The sequence below is a fragment of the Nicotiana sylvestris genome, chromosome 7, assembly GCF_000393655.2.
Source record: "Nicotiana sylvestris chromosome 7, ASM39365v2, whole genome shotgun sequence".
NCBI lineage: Eukaryota > Viridiplantae > Streptophyta > Magnoliopsida > Solanales > Solanaceae > Nicotiana > Nicotiana sylvestris.
Window position 1 is genome coordinate 149,223,172 of NC_091063.1, and position 20,628 is coordinate 149,243,799.

The 20,628-nt window shown below is 34.4% G+C and overlaps 4 protein-coding genes across 6 annotated transcripts; 3 read left to right on the forward strand and 1 right to left on the reverse strand.

Annotated features, from left to right (window-relative positions):
* Positions 1–5,700: 5,700 nt before the first annotated feature.
* Positions 5,701–8,488, forward strand: LOC104231266 (putative cyclin-D7-1). Its single transcript, XM_009784230.2, has 7 exons — positions 5,701–5,771; positions 6,476–6,729; positions 6,813–6,899; positions 7,017–7,115; positions 7,475–7,670; positions 7,853–7,983; positions 8,103–8,488. Exons 2-7 carry the CDS (start codon positions 6,484–6,486, stop codon positions 8,355–8,357), a joined length of 1,014 nt encoding a protein of 337 aa, XP_009782532.1. The 5' UTR covers positions 5,701–5,771; positions 6,476–6,483; the 3' UTR covers positions 8,358–8,488.
* Positions 8,489–10,849: 2,361 nt separating this feature from the next.
* Positions 10,850–11,955, forward strand: LOC104231265 (light-harvesting complex-like protein OHP1, chloroplastic). The gene is made up of 3 exons (XM_009784227.2): positions 10,850–11,069; positions 11,568–11,690; positions 11,780–11,955. Exons 1-3 carry the CDS (start codon positions 10,908–10,910, stop codon positions 11,846–11,848), a joined length of 354 nt encoding a protein of 117 aa, XP_009782529.1. The 5' UTR covers positions 10,850–10,907; the 3' UTR covers positions 11,849–11,955.
* Positions 11,956–11,995: 40 nt separating this feature from the next.
* LOC104231264 (uncharacterized) lies at positions 11,996–16,549 on the reverse strand. Of its 3 annotated transcripts, none has more exons than XM_070150510.1 (12): positions 16,214–16,549; positions 15,067–15,178; positions 14,892–14,965; positions 14,769–14,815; positions 14,523–14,673; positions 14,387–14,431; positions 14,113–14,317; positions 13,969–14,024; positions 13,779–13,879; positions 13,325–13,379; positions 13,176–13,223; positions 11,996–12,441 (listed from the first exon to the last, which is right to left on the reverse strand). In XM_070150510.1, exons 1-12 carry the CDS (start codon positions 16,404–16,406, stop codon positions 12,263–12,265), a joined length of 1,266 nt encoding a protein of 421 aa, XP_070006611.1. In that variant the 5' UTR covers positions 16,407–16,549; the 3' UTR covers positions 11,996–12,262. The 3 variants fall into 3 exon arrangements, 2 of the variants coding, with proteins under 2 accessions (XP_070006611.1, XP_009782528.1); XM_009784226.2 differs by having other exon boundaries at positions 13,963–14,024; XR_712061.2 differs by lacking the exons at positions 11,996–12,441; positions 13,176–13,223 and adding an exon at positions 13,558–13,688 and having other exon boundaries at positions 13,323–13,379; positions 13,963–14,024.
* A 3,056-nt stretch (positions 16,550–19,605) lies between these two features.
* Positions 19,606–20,560, forward strand: LOC104231262 (thaumatin-like protein). The gene is made up of 2 exons (XM_009784222.2): positions 19,606–19,725; positions 19,817–20,560. The coding sequence occupies exons 1-2, from the start codon at positions 19,662–19,664 to the stop codon at positions 20,488–20,490; spliced, it is 738 nt and encodes a 245-aa protein (XP_009782524.1). The 5' UTR covers positions 19,606–19,661; the 3' UTR covers positions 20,491–20,560.
* The last annotated feature ends 68 nt before the right edge of the window (positions 20,561–20,628 follow it).

The following is a 20,628-nucleotide window of genomic DNA, read 5'->3' on the forward strand; positions in this document are numbered from 1 at the left end:
CGGCCTTCTAGGCCTGTATGTCACATGTATAATTTTTATATCATGTTGGATCGTCATATGGTGAGTATTCCCTTATGATTTATTCTTGTTATCTCATGACGGGTTTCTGGCTCATTTACTTAAGAGAGTATAATAAGAAAAATATGTTATGTTGGTACTCGGTTGAGTAAGGCACCAGGTGCCCTTCGCGGCCCTTCGGTTTGGGTCGTGACAGATCTATCCTATGTTGAGGAGCCAGTGGCGATATTGGACAGGAAAGTTCGAAAGCTGAGGTCAAAGAGCATTGCATCAGTAAAGGTTCAGTGCCGGGGTCAGTCGGTTGAGGAGGCGACTTGGGAGACCGAGCTGGATATGTGCAGCCGTTACCCTCATCTTTTCACCATTTCAGGTATGTCTCTATACTCGTTCGAGGATGAACAAATATTTAAGAGGGGGAGGATGTAACGACTAGGCCGGTCGTTTTGAGAATTAATGCCTCGATCCCCTATTAACTGTTTTCCCCGTGTTTGTTTCTGCTATTGTGAGTTGCCGGGAAGATTCGTTTTGAGTTTCGGAGTATTTTAGGAAACTTAGTCCTCAAATAAGAGTTTAAGCTTAGAAGTTGGATCGTAGTCGGAACGGTGTGAAGACAGCCTCGGAATGGAATTCCGTCGATTCCATTAGCTCTGTTGGGTGATTTCGGGCTTAGGGGCATATACAGATTGGGTTTTGGAGGTCCGTAGCTTATTTAGGCTTGAAATGCCGAAAGTTAAATTTTTGAAGTTTCCGGATCGATAGTGAGATTTTGATATCGAGGTCGGAATTTGGTTCCGAAAGTTGGAATAGTTTTGTAGTGATGAATGTGACTTGTGTGCAAAATTTGAGGTCAATCGGATATGGTTTGGTTGGTTTCGACAACTATTGTAGAATTCTTGAGATTTCAAGTTCATTAGGCTTGTATAGGAGGGTGATTCATGGTTTTACGGTTGTTTGATATAATTTAAGGGTTCGACTGAGTCTGTATGTTGTTTTAGGATTAGTTGGTATGTTTGGTTAAGGTCCTGGGGGCCTCAGGTGAGTTTCGGATGCTTAACGAAAGTGAATTTGGACTTAGGCAATTTCTAAAATTTTGTTGAACCTGTTGGTTTCACAGCTGCGGAGTTTGGACCGCAGATGCGGCGCTGCAGAAGAGGATTGGTGACCGTAGATGCGGTATGAGGCTTGGAGATCAGAGGTCGCAGATGCGGCTCCAGGACTGCAGAAGCGGAACCGCATCTGCGAGTAAAGGGGCGCATGTGCGGAAATCCGGTCGTTTAATGAAATTTCGCAGGTGCGGAGTAAGAGCCACAGGAGCGGGACCGCAAGTGCGGTGGAACCCTTGCAGAAGAGGAATTCACTGGGCAGAAAAAGAGAAAACGAGGGTTTGAAATTCATAACTTCTAAAATCGAATTGGAGCTCGGTGGAGGGTGATTTCTGGAGAGATTTTGAAGGAGAAAGATTGGGTAATAAATTCAAACTCTAATTTGGTCCTAATGCACTAATCTATTACTCCCTCTGCTCCAATTTATGTAAACTTGTTTGACTAAGCGCGGAGTTTAAGAAAAAATGAAGACTTTTGGAATTTGTGGTCCTAAACAAAGCAAAAGGGGGCCTAGAGTATTTGTGTGCTTATAAAAGCTGCTCATTAAGGGTAGAATTGGAAGTTTAAGCTAAATTGTTACCAAATTTAAAAAGGGATTATTCTTTTTGGAATGGACCAAAAAAGAAATAGGTTCACATAAACTGGAACAGAGGGAGTATTATTTTCCTCATTTAATCTATGAATTTGAGTGGAAGAATGGGGATTTGGGGGAAAAGTTCCCCAACCAAGTTTTTGGGTTTTGATTGGGTTTTAGCTGTCGCAATTGAGTGATTTTTGGACCAGTGGTCTCGTGAGTAAATGGGTGTTCTAAAATTTTAACTTATACCTGATTCCGAGACGTGGGCCCGAGGAGGATTTTTGGGCGTTTTTCTAATTTCTTGCTATAGCTTTGAATACATTAGTTAAATTAGTTGCTTGTAGTTTTATTTACGTTATGTAATTAATTTGTTTAGATTTGGACCACTCGGAGTTGGATACTCATGGAAAGAGCGTGATATCAGATTGATTTTGAGCTGGTTCGAGATAAGTGGCTTGCCTAACCTTGGGGGGGGGGGGGACCCCCCTTTGGATTTTGGTACTGTTGTTATATGAATGTTGTGTACGTGAGATGACGAGTGCGTACATGTGCTAATTATTGAAAATCCTTGTTTTCATTAAGTAAATATCTATGTTTTCTTTTAACTGAGCAATACTAGTATATGAAGCCTCCTGTTTAGCTTAGGAAAGCATGCTTATGTGACTTAACTGTCTTACCTGCTTTAACTGCTTACTTGGATTTTGTGTAGCATGTTTAGGGTAGAAATTTCGTATTTTCCTGATATGAACTTGAATAGAACTGTAGGATTCTTTCTTGAGACTGTTGTGTGTTTACTTTGGGACTACGGATCGGTATTCCGGGAGATACCCCTGCACATTTATAATTGGGACTACGGGACGATGCCCCGGAGATTCCCCCTGTATTGGATAACTACTTTGGGACTACAAATCGATATTCTGGGAGATTCCCCTACATATTTATGATTTGGACTACGGGACGATATCCCGGGAGATCCTCTACACATTTACGTTTGGGACTAAGGGACGATATCCCAGGAGATCCCCTGTTGCTATCACTGTGTACTTAGTTATATTTTTTCTGTGATTTTATTCTTACTCGACTATTAGTATTTTTACTATACTGTCACATTTCATACTGTTGTACCTTGTTTTATATACATAACTAGTAGGGTCCTGACCTTCCTCGTCACTACTCGACTGAGGTTAGGTTTAGCATTTGCTGAGTACCGTTGTGGTGTACCCATGACCTTTCCTGCACATATTTTCCATGTGCAGATCCAGGTTCTATTTCTTAGCCATACTTCTAGTGAGGCGAGGCGATCCAGAGACTTCTAAGTATATCTGCCGCGTCCGCAGACCTAGAAGTCCCTCTCTATTCCTCTTTTAGTTATAGACTTCCTGTATTTTTCTTCGTTGTTAGACTTTCTGGAGATTAGATACACTATGTACTTATGTAGCTTGTGATTTCATGAGATTTCGGGTTTTGGAAGTGCTTTGTGTTCCGTTTGAGAGAGTGTTATTGTATATGCCGAGCGGCATTTTAAACTTCTTTATTATGTTACTCGTAAATTGCTAGTTTCGTATCTTTATTTTCTTTTTCCGCAATTGTTAGGCTTACCTAGTCGTAAAGACTAGGTGTCGTCGCGACAGTTCACGGAGGGAGAACTTGGGTCGTGACAATAAAACTTAATGAAAATATATTGCTAGTGTAAAACTTCTTCTATGTCGAAAGAGAATTATTACTAGAGCTCTCTTTCACTCTTTTTTTACCTTTTGTAGATGACTTTCTTACTTAAGCGACGAGTAACTTAGTATTGAAATCATGGGATTATTGGATTAAATTTCGTGCATTATCTCAACTTATGACTCAAGAAAGAAGAATTTCTTCTTGGTATAGCACAATTAGATGATAAGGTGGCTAATTAAACTAATATATGATGTACTTTAGAATTTAGAATGAACCTACTGTGACAAATTTTTGGGCAAAATACATAATTGGTCGGCCGACCGAAACTAATTGAATTTACTAGTCAAAATGTATATAAAATATATATATATATTATGTATATAATACATATATTACCAAAAAAAAAAAAATAGTGAGTTATTATTTTTGGAAAAGGCTAAAAACATACATTTTTCAAATTTATATAATTGGTAAGTTAAATCCAATAGAATTTTAGTAATGCAAAGGGCAAGGGAAGTTGAAACGGCAGTATAGCGCTAGCGAGGAATCTGAAACTACTGCCATGACTTTTAGCTCAGGTCGTAGTAGACGTTTGTCTGTTAATTGGTCGAAAAGGGGCCGGGTGATGAATGAGTTTAATTTTTGCTTAAAATACTAACACTAACAACTGCTATTTTCGGCCTTTGATTTGCTGAAATTGGTGAATCAATTTCAATTTCTCAGCGAGATCTTCATGCAATGGTATTAATTATGCCAAGATCCCAGAGTTTACTACTAATTGAATTTAAATTATATACAAAGACGCTCCATTATGCTATAAGCAAAGAATTTTTACATAATCATGCTACTTAAAAGTAGGGTTGCTTATCGTGTGGATCTAGTGTATATTTACGCTTAACAATTCGGCTTATCGGTTATCAGCTTTAAATGTACTGATCCGCTAGCCAATCGATAAGATATTGAGCAGTTCAGTATGGAGTTAGCATTATCGGGCGGTTAATAGGCTAAAAATATACATTTCTTTAAATAAAGACCAAAATTTGGAATTTTATAAAAACAAACAATGTACAGTTAAGGGAAGCCACAACAGTACAATTCGTATTTATAGTACATCCAAAAGACTCAAAGTTACTGGAAATGTAAAATCAAGGTAACAAGTTAAACTGATCATGAAACTAGTTATGGCTGAGATTGGACTCTTCAATCTTATCCCACGATTTTGTCTTAATTCCAACTGATTTCACTCTCCAATCATAAAGTTGGATCTCTGCTCTTTAAAATGCTACAAATTAATTATGGCAAAATGAGAATTGAGATAGGAATTAAGTAGCTAGTTAGATATTTTATATACGTAGGAGTAAAAATGTCAATATAATAATTATTGAGGGGTTAATAATTTATTCGATAAGAAAATTAAGTAATCTGCTCCCGGACCGATAAACCATTAATTAAAAAAATTTAATCTGTTCATGAATCGTTAATCCGATAACTCGATACCAATAAACTAATTTTGCAGTTCGATTAATTATTGGTTACGATTCAATTTTAAACAGTCCTACTTAAAAGCCAATTTAGCTACACGAAACTTTCTATAGTAAATACATATTGGAAACTCGAATAAAAAAGGTAACTAGTAGTCTAAAATTGGCAAGATATAATGACATTACAAAGAATTTTACACCGTTAACGTATTTTACTTAAAATCCTTAAGGTTTGTGATCAAAATTAAATTGCATTCTGGTTGAGCCAACCATGAGGCCTTCAATTCCTCTAGCAAGTTTAATTTTGAATATTATGTAAGTTGGTAATAAATTTATAAGCAGGATTTTTTTTTCTTTTTTTCGCTATGTTATTTTCTTTGAGAAGTGACGAATTAGCTGAAAATAAGGGACAATATGGGGAGAAGCAGTTGGTTTAGTTTCAGTACAGTTACTTCTGCACATTCCTCATCAATACTGGAAAAGCGCATTGTGGACCCTTTACGTGTGTGCTTCATAAATACAAAATCTTATAACTGCAATAACTTAAATATATAGCCCCACAATTTTATATATATATCAGAGTAAAAAAATCCCAAACCAGAAGTTTGGTGAAAACTAGATCTCTGCTTATATCTATATAAAGACAATGCAAACACAATAAAATCACAAGGCAAACAGCGACTATCCTCGTGTGTTCACGCAATTGGTTACTGCAGTCAAAAACATCAAATATATCTGATATTGCATTTACCTCTTTTCATGAGTCTCATCTCCTCTTTTTTATTCCTCTTCATCTTACCAACTCCACCCCCCTCTCTATAGTCTATACCCTTCTTTTTTATCTCCATTTTTCTAATAGAATTTAAGTTATATATACACGCTCTATATCTGTTGTAACAGATCAGTTACTAACGTTTTGCACAGGTAAACATCTCATACTTGCTATAGAAAGTTATATATATATATATATATATATATATATATATATATATATATATATATTACTTAATGGATTTTTAAGTGATCTAATAGCAGAGGCGGACCTATCCTTTTGGGGTAACTTCGGAAAAAATATATGTATATATGTGTATATATAACAGGTATATATTTTGATTGGCTTCATAAGATTTAAATCTTAGACAGATGCATTAGTCGACGTGGATGGCACAACTTGAATTTTAGTGTGTTGCCTGGGTTCGATTCCGGCTCTAGCATTTGCTCAAATTCTTATTCGATAATAGTGTAGCCGCCGCTTTCAAATCTTGGGTCCGCCTCTAACTAATAGTGTACAAACATTTTACCGTGACACTATATAGAAATTAAATTCTTTGTAGTATGATTTGCATAGCCAGCCTGTAGTAGTACATAGACTATTTACTCCAGACCAAGAACCTCTTCAAGAATTATAGTAGTATATATTAAAGCTTACCTTAAGCTTTTTGTGCATGACACAAAACACTAAAAAGGACAAACTAATGAACCCCTTTATAGTTTTGCAGGCTATCATGTAGTGATCATTTGCCTTTGTCCTCGTTTTCAACCATTTCTGATCTGACATTCAGAAATAAGTCTAGTATTTCTCCATTATTTTTGCCATTCTTGGAAATAAAGACTGTACTTTTTTTCAGTCCAAAAAATGGAGAGTTTGCTATGTGATGAAGTTTGGCTCATGAGCCCTGAAGATCATGACGTGCATGTAAATAATGAAGAAGAAGGAGATACTAGTTTTTTCTACTCAACCAAAGAAGAATGCGAACAAGCTTTTGGGATATTATTAGAGAAGGAGATGAGTTACATGCCTAAACCAGATTATGTGAAGCGAATAAAAGAAAACTGTTTTATTGAGAATGCTAGGTTCAAAGCTATTTACTGGCTTATTAAGGTAAACTTAAATTTTATTTTCTTGCATAACACTTTTATTTTTATTTTTATTCTATCTTTGGTTATATTAAAATTACTCTACAGTGTCAAAGGAGGTGGAATTTATCTAATGAAACTATATTTGGTGCTGCAAGTTACCTTGATCGGTTTATCTCTTTAAATAAGTGCCAGGTAAGAATACGTTAAAAGAAAGTTTTTTTTTTTTATAAAAAATTTCCAAAAGAACCAAAAACATTGAATTGAATTCAGTTGAAAAAATTCCATTCTATGCCAAAACTAAATTTGTAGGGATGGAGATACTGGATGTTTGAGTTACTTTCAATTGCTTGTTTGTCTGTGGCATCCAAATTCCATGAAACAAACCCTCCTCAATTGCTTGAATTACAGGTGAGTAGTCCTCCACCATTTGTTTTTATTTATTTATTTTGTTTAATCCGGATGCTTTCATTTTTATTTTTTTTTCTAGACTGTTTGTGAAGGGGAGTTGCGGATCGGAGCAACAGTAAAGTTGTCTTTGTGTGACTTATAGGTCACAGGTTCGAGTTGTGGAAGTAACCACTAATGCTTGCATTAGGGTAGGCTATCTACATCACGCCCCTTGGGGTGCGATCGTTCCCCGGACCATGCGTAACACGGAATATTTTGTGCATCAGGCTGCCCTTCTAAACTGTTTGTATCTTTAGGGTTAGATGTTATTAATGTTATGATGTTGATTGATAAATTAACAGTTGGTAGGATGATTGCAGATGGAAGGTGTTGAACATTTGTATGAATCAAAAATGATCAAACGTATGGAGTTGACATTGTTGGAGGCTTTAGGATGGAGATTAAGTTGTACAACACCATATTCATACATTGAATTGCTTCAGTGGAATATCAAGTCCCTCAAAATTCAAGATTTTACTTCCCGTGTCAAGGACCTACTTCTTGGAGTTCTTTTAGGTATACAAAAACACTTGGAAACCTTGCTATTCTTTATCTCCGATTTAACTTATATGCGTTGACAATGTAATTGATATACTATGATCAGTGCGCAGAAGTTAAACTTTTAAGAAGAACCAAATTAATTAATTTGATTTGAATATCTGAGTTTTCCTAGCATTAACCACTAAGCCTGTTGACAGATGCTAAATTCTTGGAGTTCAGACCTTGTGTCATTGCACAATCTGCTGTTAACTGCGCTTGTGAAGATTTCTCTCCGTTAATAGATGACTATTTCAACAATTTTTCTAGACTCTTCCCTCAAGATCAAAAGGTAATTAAGATTAATCACACATAATCTTTTTATTTTTTTCATGAAAAACATGCTTTCTATAAGAACTTGAGTGCTATTCCATTGATTTCTCATTAATATATTTTGGTTTTTCTCATTAGGATGATCTAACAAAGTGTCAAAAAATGATGAATAAACAACTCTTGGTAGAGGAATTTCAAGAAATGGTGACATATGGAGGTTTTTATTATGGCCCTTCAAGTCCAGTAACTGTATTGACAATGGAACAGCATGAGTTGTGTGATTGCCAACTTCTTCATCATTGCTATTGCTCTCTCTTCAACATTCCTCAAGGGGACATCAATTTCATATCAAATGTTAAAAAACGTAAGAGGGATCAACAAGATGTCTTCTAAGGTTGTCAGCTACAAATAATGTTGTAGTAATTTGTTATGTGTTGTACTAATTGATAACTCTTTAAAAGCTACTAGCTACAAGTATAGGAAGATTGAGAATCAAGATTATCATTGTCCTACTGGCTATTGTGAATCGCATAAATGAGAGAAATTTCTCTGCTAATAGCGAAGCTTTTAGCAAAACTCTAAACCTTGTCACCTTGTTACCTTATCACCTTAATTATCCTGCTGTTGTTAATATTTATTGTGTTTCTTCTTTTTCATTTTTACCTTATCGGAAACAAGTTCTCTACCTTCACAAGGTAAGGGTAAGGTCATTCTACCCTCATACCCTAGCTACTTTGTGGAATTACACTGAATTTGTTGTTGCTGTAGCCAAACCAAACAATCAAATAGCGGCATAATTTTTCTATTTTGATTTCAGATGCATTTTATTTGATGTATTTGAATATATCTAATCATCTAACTTTTTCTACCAAAATTAATATTTCTGACTAAGCATTTTCTCATCGTTTGAACCCTTCATTCTCCAATATTTGACATTAAGAGCACGAATCTGTCATCTTCAGTTTTGGTCATTATTTGTTATAATCAGAACATAAAGGTTAATGACTTAGATCGAAAACTCAACTGAAAAATAAATTCAAATGATATAAAGATTCTTTTTTTACATGTCAAAAATATTACTTACTTAAAGATTTATGCAGATATGCTAGAATTAGTTGCATGGGATAATGGCAACGTGAGCTTTTGTAGTGATTGTAGTTGTAGAAGTGGGCCAAGTGGCTACGTGGCCCCTTGGAGTAGAGTTTACGTGTTTCATTCTTGTCTTCTTAAATTCAACCGTTGAAATTTTGGTCTTTATTTTTTTTTTCTTAATTTGCCAATGAAGTGGAGTAAATTTTATAGGGGTCATTTAACTCGTTCATTATCCAAAAGTAATTTTATATTTTTTTTGTTATGTAAAAGTCATTCAACTTTGTGTTCATACCCAAAAATTACTTTTTCTTTTTTTGTTAGGTAAAAGTCATTCAACTTTGTGTTCGTTACCCAAAAATCACTTTTCCTTTCTTTTGTTACGCAACAATTATTTATTTTGCTCTAGTTATCTCAAAAGTCACCGTGGGCAAATTTTTATAACGTTTTTACTTGAAAAGTCTATTATGTCCTTGACATCAGAGACGGATCTACAATTTGAACTCTATGGGTTCAACTTTTAAGTTTTTTAGTATTAAACTCATTATAATTTTTAAATTATGGGTTCATATCTACTATTTTTACAATTTTTGTGAATTTTTACATATGAATTTTTATTCCGCATCGAAAGTTATGTGTTCAATTAAACCTGTTACTATCACATTACATATGCCCCTGCTTGACATTATAAATTTTTTCATTTATGTAACACCTTCTATATTATATATCATTTATTCGTAACCAAAATAACTTTATATTGTTTTATTTATTTTATTTACAATATGTTCGTATATTTAATTTTTCTGTGGTACTTAATTTGTTTAATCATATTCAAACATGAACATATTTTAAAATATAAAAATGACAAAGTTATTTATTTTCTAATATCTATTTGAAATAATAAAAATAGATTTATTTAACAAATGAGTTTTTTATAGTCAGTTAAACTTTTAAAAAAATCAAAGATAATTTTGTTTAAGATTAAGTTTTTTAAAAGCTTTATCTATTAATATTCTTTATTTGAAAGTATTAATTTGATGTGCCAGTGTGATAAATGTGTGCATTTTATTTATTTGGATTAACGAATATGGCTTGGCACTATAAATCTATGAGCTTTGATTTTATAATTTTTATTAAAAATGTTTCATCAGGCATGCTTGTGAAGGTTAACTTGAGATTTTTTCATAATAATGTTAGTGACAAATTTAATAATGCTACATATATATCTTGAAAATTAATATTAAGAAAAATTAAATGTACGAATATATTATTAAAATAATAAATAAAATAATATTTTTTTTTTAAAAAAACACCTAGGTAAAATATATTATTTATTATATATATAGAAGGTACTACATAAATCGGAGGATTTATAATGTCTGAGGCATAATAGAATTTTTAGGTGAAAGTTTTACAAAATCTAATCAAAATAACTAGTGTGATAACTAGAGCATAGTAAAATAATTTTTGTGTAACAATAAAAAGAAAAGTGACTTTAAAGTAATGAACATAAAGTAAAATAATTTTTACGTAATAAAAAAAAATTGGGTAATGAACACAAAACAAAATTACAATGTGATGTTTTCTCATTCAAAACTAATACATTTGGAAAAGTCGCATATAATTGGACCTTTTTCTTTTATTTTTCAAGTAGTTATTGTGTTTCTAAAACAAAAGGAAGGGAGCGAATAATGTTTGAGAAAAGAATATGAGGTACCAAGCGAGACACCTACGTGGGGGTTGGGACCCAAAGGGTAACTCCACTTATCTGAATTTGGAGACCACAAAATTGTTGATAAGGTAACAGAAAAACAAGAACACAATGGACATGCTGTACGTACATTTGCTGCAACAATGGCTGCTACTACTTCACCTGCACTCTCATCTTCCTTCCTCTCAACAGCAATCCCTGCAACTCATTCTCAGAATCAGCTATTCTTTCTCCCCCTTAATCCCAACTTGAAAATCACCAAAAGGTCCTCCTTCAAGATTCAGGCTGCAAAACTTCCTGCCGGAGTATGTTTTTTACTATCTATATATTTCTTCCGTTTCATTTTATATGATGCTACTATTTTCTTAATCTAATACACCCTTTAAGATGCGGCCCTTCCCCTGGATTCTGTGTGAATGTTGGATAATTTGTACATCGGGCTGTCCTTTTTGCTATTTTTTTTAATCTGTTCTAAAAAAGAATGACATACTTGTAAATTCTTGTCTTTTAATTTTTCATTCTTACTAATAATGACACGATCTTATAACAATAGAAATGTCACGATTCGTTTAAAATCGACCTCCAATTATACATGTCCCTAGCTCTACTAACTACCAGAGGCGAATGCAGTTCAATCGAATTCAGTATTTTTGACACATAGTATGGGTATATATGTGAAAAACTACTAAAATTTAAGCTTGTATTATAAATTCTTAACCCATAATATTAAAAGTACAACGAGTTCATTACATTAAAAATTTAAAGAAAATTGATGTACTTGTAAATCGCACTATATTGCGTAGGTGGAGTTGCCAAAGGAAGTACCAAAATTGAGCAGACCATTTCTGGGATTTACAAGGACAGCAGAGATATGGAATTCTAGAGCTTGTATGATTGGTCTTATTGGGACATTCATTGTGGAACTGGTAACTACATATCTTTCTTATGTGAGTTTAGTTATTCCCTAAGTACTGTATTATGATCTTTGTAGGTTTTTTCCTCTTGCTATTTTCAGATTTTCAACAAGGGAATTCTTCAAATGATTGGCGTAGATATTGGAAAAGGCCTTGATATTCCACTCTAATAGTTGTATATGTTTAATTTCTTCATGCACAAACTCCAATTCTGTTGCCTATGTATTCAGTAATGTACAACAGCGAAAAATTCATAATTCAAGAAAATTTGGAAATCTCTTCTGGGATTAATATGGAAAAGCAATTCAGCTACAACCTTAAAGAACATTAAAATCATTCCATATCACAAAACATTTCAGACCTTTATTGTTCATTAGGTCGTTTCTGATGGGCCCACATAATCTTATGCAATTCGGGGTCAGTCGAGCGTATTCAAAGGTGTACTACCTAGAAGCTTACATAATTCTCAACTTTTACATTGCAACTCATAAAAAGCATATTATATCTACAGAAGTATATAGATACATGTTAGTTGTGACCATAATACATCTCAAATTTCCGAAGAAAACATGTAAGAGAGGAAACTACAGGACCCGGCTGATTCGAGTATCTATGACAGCCACCTTGGTCGATGACTCGGATGGCTCTAGTGCCTCGGCGAGTGACAATCTGCGATTTGTCCAAGCCTTTTCAGCCCACTGCTTCATTTTTTCACCTTCTGCCTTTCTATTTTGTTGCACGATAAGCGTCTCAGCATACCCACCTGCACAACAACCAAGCAACTTGATCCAGGCACTAGCATGGAATTGGCCAAACTATAATTTATACACATGAAAAAATTATACTTCATGTATAGCCAGAGTACATCAAGAAGTCATTTCATGATACTTATCAAGGTAGGCAGCAGTCTTGTATAAGAAACAGCAGCAAGCGAAAGCAGAGTGGATAAATGGAAGCTTGCAATCTTATCGACAGTCGACACAACAGATGTGCCCCTTTAAACAGAACCATTTTGCGGAAGAGGCTATCAAACTGTTAAACCTAAGATCAACCCTTCAAGTACAAACAAGACTTTCACTGATCGTTGCAGCAGAATTCTTGATGAATTTTCTGTATCTTTTTTTTTTTAAATCATTTGAGTCAACTTAAATAGATCGTCCATTCTTGAAAAAGATAGAACTGAAAATCAGGAGGCATCTGTTACTTCGCTCAAAGCACAACGTTCCGGAAACATGCTAACCCCTACAATCTATAGCTTGTCTCTTTCAATGAAGACTCAGAAACTAGACTGCCAGAGGGAAGCAGGGGTTGAGGAAAGAGAGACACTTTACCGTAAACGATAAATACACATCTTTTGCTACTACTATAAACTTTTGGTCCAGAAGAAAGTCTTGTAATTTGGGTAAAAGAAGACTTTCTGGAAGAGGTCAAATAGCTCCACAAAAGACGCGGATAAAACATAAATAAGATCCACTATATTTCAGAAGCAAGGAATACCTCTTGCAAGGGCAAGTATGTCCCTTCTGGACAGTTTTGCTTCAACACCTGTAAAAAGAAATCAAATGGTCATTATTCTATCTATAGTTGACTTCCGCACGATGAAAACCTGAAAAATTTTCAGGTTTGAGAACTTCAATTGCTCATACCTTCTATTTCCAAGGGTGGAGCTTTGAGCACTTCAATTGCTCTTCTATAGAGCCCCTGCATTCAAAGAAACCTTTTGAGAGAGTATTCTCACATTCAACTATTAGAACTCTAATACTTAGGTCATTCGTTAAATCTTTGGATTCAGGTCAATTGAAGCAAACTGTTTCTTAGCGATATATTTTGAAACAGCTCTTCAAAATCATCAACAAAAAAAATCCAAAACAAACACCACCTTAATCATATAGGCAACAAACCCAAATTCTGTCCATTGAACCATGTGTCTTAAAAAATTTGGAAATGCATCCCAAAATCTTCTCCAACGGCTAAGGTGAATTCGACTCGAGCCAAATAATTGTTAATGGCCTGATGTTGCATAGGTGTTGCAAAGGTAAAGAGACGGTAAAGGTACATGGTGTATAGATATTTGTAATGGCTTTGAGCATAGACTCAGACCTCTTGAATCAAAAGAGAGCTTGACCGTTCCATGGCTGCTTTATGCCGATACATGAGAGCTATGCAGGTCAAAATAATACCCACCTTTGGATGATAATTACCTGCATCACATAAATAAAATACAAAATCAATAAGCATACAAATTATTTTGTCGCTCATACAACGATAAATTGATGTATCAAACCAAAACCCTCTTCTGCTTTCTTCAGTGCTGCAGTCAGTATTTCCTCAGCATCATCAAAATTCCTACAACCAGAAAAGTCGGTGCATGAGGGAAAATTATAGAATTATATGCATTTACAAGGGAAAGCTACATATTAAGAGATAGGCTCACCCCAAATGAGCCTCAAGCTGTCCTAAAGAACAAGTAGCCCCTAATAACGACTCCTCCAAATTCATGTTACAAGCTGATAAGGACTGTGAGTCGGTAAAATCTTTACTTTCTGATACATCCTGCATTGCCTTTTGATATAACTCCCTCGCCGTTTGGAAATCCCGCTTACAATGAAGGAATTCACCATAAGATAGTGCAACGTTGCCTATACATCACGATATCAATACATTGTAGAACTATGTCATCTGTGATGTCTCACAAGGCAAATCCTTACCAAAGCAACCTTTATCACCCTGAGCTCCTTCAAAGAATGTCTGAGCTGAAATGAACCGGCTCAAATTTAAATACCATAAAAATAAAGGATAGCCCAGAAAGCAGAGGAAAAAGCGCGACCACTATATATGTCTCACCTGATTCAACGTTACCACGGACCAACTCCACAAGCCCCTTCAATGCTTTTGCACGAGCTTCCAAAAACTCAGATCCGCCACCACCAATCTCTAGCCTTATGGTTTCCAGCAGTTGCAAGCATATCTCTGCAGTTGCCGATGAATGATCATCCTAAAATGGGAGACAAATTTGCTTATTTTCCTTAATATATAAAACCTTAAACCTAAATCAGTTCATGCAGACATCAGAAGTTCAATAGCTCTTACTTGATGCGATTCTAAATAAAGCCCAGCAAGTGCTTCAGAAGCGGCAACTGCAATCATATGCCTAATTGTTACCATGGGAACTCCAAACTATGATTTCTATCAAAAGTTTCCACAAGTTTTTACCTTTAACAGCTAAAGATGACAAGCCTAAATCTTGAACTTTCTGGAGCTTCTCAATGGCTTCACCAAAATTTCCTCTAAAATAACACACAGAAAGGAGAATAAAATAATTAAATTCAACTTAAAAGTCAGTCAAAATTGTTAGCAGATAACCATAGAATTATTAAGACTCTGAAACCTTTCAGAAAATAAGGTTGACATGGCGATCAAAACCAATCCTTTAGCACTCTCATCCAGCTGAGCTGAGTGGCACTGCTCAAGTACCAATTGAGCTTGTGCATATGATTCATCTACAAACCCCGCATGGAAGATCAAAGAAAACTCACAATTACAACAGAGAACCAAACTTAAGAGTTAAGACGCAAACCTGATGAGCTGGAAAGTAAAAACGCCTGATTTTATAGAAACGGGAAATCAAAGCAGATTCTTATTTAAAACAGAGAATCAAGCTCAAGACATGAACTTGATGACTTGGGAAAAGTGAAAGACCTGATTTTGGAGTGAACATCTACCACCGTATGGAAAATTAAAGCAAAATCACATTTACAACTATTATATATGGTCGACCGCTTCCAGAGCTTAGCTCAAGTAGCAAAAGTTGAGGGATTTGTGACTTAGGTCACAGGTTAGAGCTCTGCATCATGTGAACCAAGCCTGGTATTTAAGTGGAGAATGGTAGAGCAACAAGCACATTATCCCCGAGTTTCAAAGGTTGTGGTTGGTCATAAGGCTTGGCCGCAGACGGATTTCTCAGTCTCATATATGGTAGGTTACAAATTTCAGAACCGCTTAGTCCTAGCCGATTGACTATCATGTTTTCTCGAAAAGACACGTTCATTTATGAAAGGGTATCACTTGAAAAATCACGACTTTTGTTTCCATTAGAAAGCAACTCTTCCTAAAGAAATGAATTGATGCCTTTATTAGTCTATACCTATAATAAGTAAGACTAACAAAGTACTCATGAAATGTGTTAATAAGTTGTTAGATTAGATTGAATTTTCAAACTTAGAAAAAAGAGAACTAGGAATTTTTCAGTATTACTAACAATATAAGTCATATGATTTGGTAATATCCTAGCAGAGTCTTTCCATGAAATAACTTTGTGCAGGGGAACATAACTAATCTAAACAGAGCGTTTAGCATTAATCTTCATTTGCTTCTGTCAACTTTCTTTCACCAAACATTATAAAAACACAGAATCGAACTCAAGAATTGAAAACAGGCAACTAAGACCCACATGTAAATCAAAGCAAAATTCACATTTACACCAGCAAAACAAACTCAAGAATCAAATTCATGAGATGGGTATAGTGAAAAAAAACCTGATTTTTGGGAACGGGCAAGGGAAAGAGCGTAATTGATCATCTGAAGAGCAACTGGGTTGGTCTTAAAACTACTAGTGTTAACATTGTTGTTGTTAACAGAGAAGAATCTTGGCGGTGGCAGTTGCGATGACCCGAAAAGAGAGCCACCAATTGTTGCAGCTCTAAAGAGCTTAGCTCCGATTCTAAGCATAGTAGCTGCTTCTCCAAAAACCCTAACAGGTATTCAAAGGGTTTATCAGATGAAGATAGAGACTTATTTTCCAGTACCTCTTTCTTGCTGAATTTGGGGTTGTGACCATTTTAGGCGGTTTTGCCCTTCAGGTCCAAATTATTCTTTGGAACATATTTTGGAAGAGTAAATAATTTTTGAAAAACCATGGTATTATTATTCTCTCTTGAAAAAAAAATGTTTTGTAGTACGTGGACTAAAACATAAACTTTCTGTGTGTTTCTAATAAGTATCTCAAATTTTAGAGTCATACAAATATAGGATATATTTAAAATAATAATTAAATTTTTTTTCTTATACTTCATGCCAATTTATAGCCTATTTAACTGAGTTTCATTTGGCCAAAAGTACTTTTGTCTAAAGTTAATGTGTTTGGCCAAACTTTTAAAAATAAAAAAAGTATTTTTGAGTAGAAGTATTAGCAATTTTCAAGAAGCAGAAAAAATTAGTTTCTCCGTAAGAGCCCGTTTGGATATAAGAAGTTTTTTCTTTTTTTTTTTCGAAATCAGTGTTTGTTCATAAAATTTTCAATTTTCACTTGAAGATGCTTTTTGAAAATTTTCAAAAATTTTAAAAATTTCAAAAATCTGTTTTTCAAAATTTTCATTCAAATCACTCACAAAACTTCAAAAACAACCCAAAATTATATTCATGTCCAAACACAACTTTAAGTAGGCGTTTGGACATAAGAATTGCAAAATTCAAAAAAATGGTGAAAAAAAATTTCAAATGAAAATGGTATTTGCAATTTAGAGTTGTGTTTGAACGTAAATTTCAGTTTGGGTTGTTTTTGAAGTTTTGTGAGTGAAAATTTTGAAAAATATTTTTTTTACAGTTTTTTAAAATTTCAAAAATTTTCAAAATGCATCTTCAAGTGAAAATTGAAAATTTTATGAACAAACGCTGATTTCGAAAAAAAGTGAAATTTGTTGGAAAAATCTTCCATCAAATTTTATGTCCAATTCACTTGAAAAAAAAAATTCATCCTGTTTTGAAATTTTACAATTCTTATGTCCAAACGCCCACTAAATATACCTTTGTAAAAAGCATTTTTGAGAAAAATATATGTTAAAGTACTATTTAAAACTTAGTCAAACTCTAATTACTGCTTAATGGTATTTTTCAAAGTAATTAACTAAACACAAACGGAATCTTACCAAAAATATTTTTTTTTTGAAAAACACTTCTCAAAATAAGTCAATTTTAGAATCACTGTTAATTTCATATGAAGTAGTGAAACAGAGGAAATACTAGCTAGTAACTATCATGTCTTTGAATTTTTACTACTTGTTGTCATTTATTATTTTTTTTTCCTATCCTTTCTCGTCAATTCATGACACAAATATATACATTGGTTTGCAAATAAAAGATTTATAACTTATTATTCTATCGATTGTAAAATGGGGGATAAAATTGACTAAATAAAGCATTTCTAGTTTAATCGAAAAAGTATAGGGATGTGCTTGCACCTATTGTCCTTGGTTCGAAAATTATATATGCATGCATATTTGAAAAGTTCTTGAAGAAAATTCGCATTCTTTGTCAATTGTCATGAAGGAATAACACAAATGGTTTAAAACACCCATGTCCTTAATCCTGAATCCGCTAATAATATACTTAAGTGGAAGGATCTTTTCTCAAATGCTCTTTTGCTAATATGTTCACAAATAAGCACATGGTTTCAAGGTCGAGAATTTGGGTTGAGAGTTAATAGATAGTCAAGCACTTTTTTTAGTACCAGTAGTATTGGTGTAGTTTTGTATTTTCTTATTTGTAGATTTCTATTAATACTTGTTGTTTATTTCGTTTTAGTTTTTTTACTATCTTGTTGTTATTGCTTGTTGTTAGTGCCGCTTTTTTCATATTTTCTTGAGTCGAGATTCTATCGGAAACACTCTCTCTACTTTCTTAGGTAAGGATAAAATTTGCGACTTTGTATATACACTACCTTCCCCGGACCCCACTTGTATATTTACGCTGGGCTTGTTGTTGTTGTTGTTCACAATAAGTCATGTTGAATTAGATTTGAGGGAACCATTCTAATCTTTAATGTGAAGTTAAGCGATGGCTTAACACTTAATGCAGCTAAAATTCTCCCATATAACGAATAAGGATTCTTTATTGTAACTTTGTGCACAAACTTGTCCTTAATATTGTTAAACAAGTTAAATAATTCAGGCACGTAGGGGACATGTATTATGGACGAATTCTCTGATCAGACCTAGGGGTGTAAAGAGGAAACCGACAAACCGCACCAACCCGATAATCCGAGTCAAATCGAGAAAAAAATCCAATTATGGTTTGGTTTGATTTGTTTTGGTGTTGGAAAAAAAATACCCGACCATAATTAGTTTGGTTTGGTTTTAACTAAAGAAAGTCAAACCGAAATCAAACCAACCCGACATTACATATACAGAAATTTTAGATATATTTAATATATAAATATACTATTGTGATGTAATTTATAAATATTTCTTAAAAATTTTCATAATTTTATCTTTTAAGGTATTATTTCAAGGTTGGACTTAGAACTTTTGAATGTTCCAATAAGTTTTATAGTCAGTAATATTAGTAAATTAAATAATGCTAACAAAAGCCCAAACCAAAATCAAATCAATACTAATGCTAAAAAAAAATCAATTCAATACTACGAACGGGAATGTATTGAATATCTATTTTTTGTTTTGCAATAATTAAGATAAAAATACATAACTTATTTTTGTTTTTTCTTTAGCGTTTAGTCATGTAATTAATACTCTCTTATTAGTTTACTTATTTTAGCATGACTTAGTTTTAATCCGAGAAAAAACGAGAGTGAAAAATCTGAGTTTTATTGGTTTGGTTTGGTCTTTAGATTTAATAACCCGATACAATTGGTTTGGTTTGGTAATTGTAAAATTCGAATCAACCCGACCCATGTACACCCCTAATCAGACCTCAGTTAATCAAAGATGATTTAAGCGTCTAATGAGTGAGTCAAGTTGGAAATTGAACACAAGGCACTTAAGCTCTAGGGGTACAAGTCCTCCCCTTGAAGTAATGCATATATGCCTTTGCTCTTTAAAAAGGAAGAAGAATACCTATGACAATTAAAAAAAATTAAAAGCACTCTTAAAACAGAATGTTCAGTCTGTACTTTAAAATCCTTAGTTCTCAGAGTTAAGCAGCTAGCTCTTCCACTCCCCACAAACTCAGTACTCACTCTTAAAGTGCCAAATGCTGGTTTTATATCATCTAGTCAGTATTCCACTCTGTGTATTCCTCTTTCTTGTCAGCACAAGTAATTCTTAGCTCTTAATCCTTTTCTTAGTTTCAAGTCTGCATGCATAATATTTTCTTGATTTGTTTTACTTTTTATTATGTGACTGCAGATGGGACACAACTTATTCTAGTTAACAACTGCAGAAGAAGCATATGGCCTGGAATTCTTGGCAATACAGGACAGATGACTCCTAAAGATGGTGGCTTTCATATGATAACTGGTGAGGAAGTAGTCTTCGATGTGCCTAAGAAGTGGTCGGGTAGGATATGGGCCAGACAGAATTGCCACTTCGATAGAAATGGCACAGGCTCGTGTGACACTGGCGACTGTGATGGCCAGTTAAAATGCCGGGGGCTAGGAGGCAAGCCCCCGACTACTGTTGTGGAAATGACATTAGGCTCATCGACTTCGCCCTTGCATTTCTACGATGTGAGCTTAGTCGATGGCTTCAACGTGCCAGTTTCAATGAGACCTGTGGGTGGAGGAATAGGTTGTGGCATGGCGGAGTGTGATGTTGATCTGAATATATGTTGTCCATCAGCACTAGAAGTGAAGGTTGGTGGGAAAGTGGTAGGGTGCAAGAGTGCTTGCTTGGCTATACAATCAGCCAAGTATTGTTGCACAGGACAGTTTGCAAATCCCAAAACTTGCAAACCGACTATTTTCGCTCTTCTTTTTAAGGCCATCTGCCCTAAGGCTTATAGCTATGCATTTGATGAGTCCTCTAGCCTAAACAAATGTAGAGCTTCAAGGTATGTCATTATTTTTTGCCCTCCCAAATGAGGAACTTGAAAATCTATATACAAGTTTTTGTACCTTAGCATAGGCACTATGAGTCCAACTTATGTAATTCAGTCTCAATGAGAAATTAGTGGAAGGCCAATAAACAGCAATATTAGTACTAGTTGAAATTCCCACATG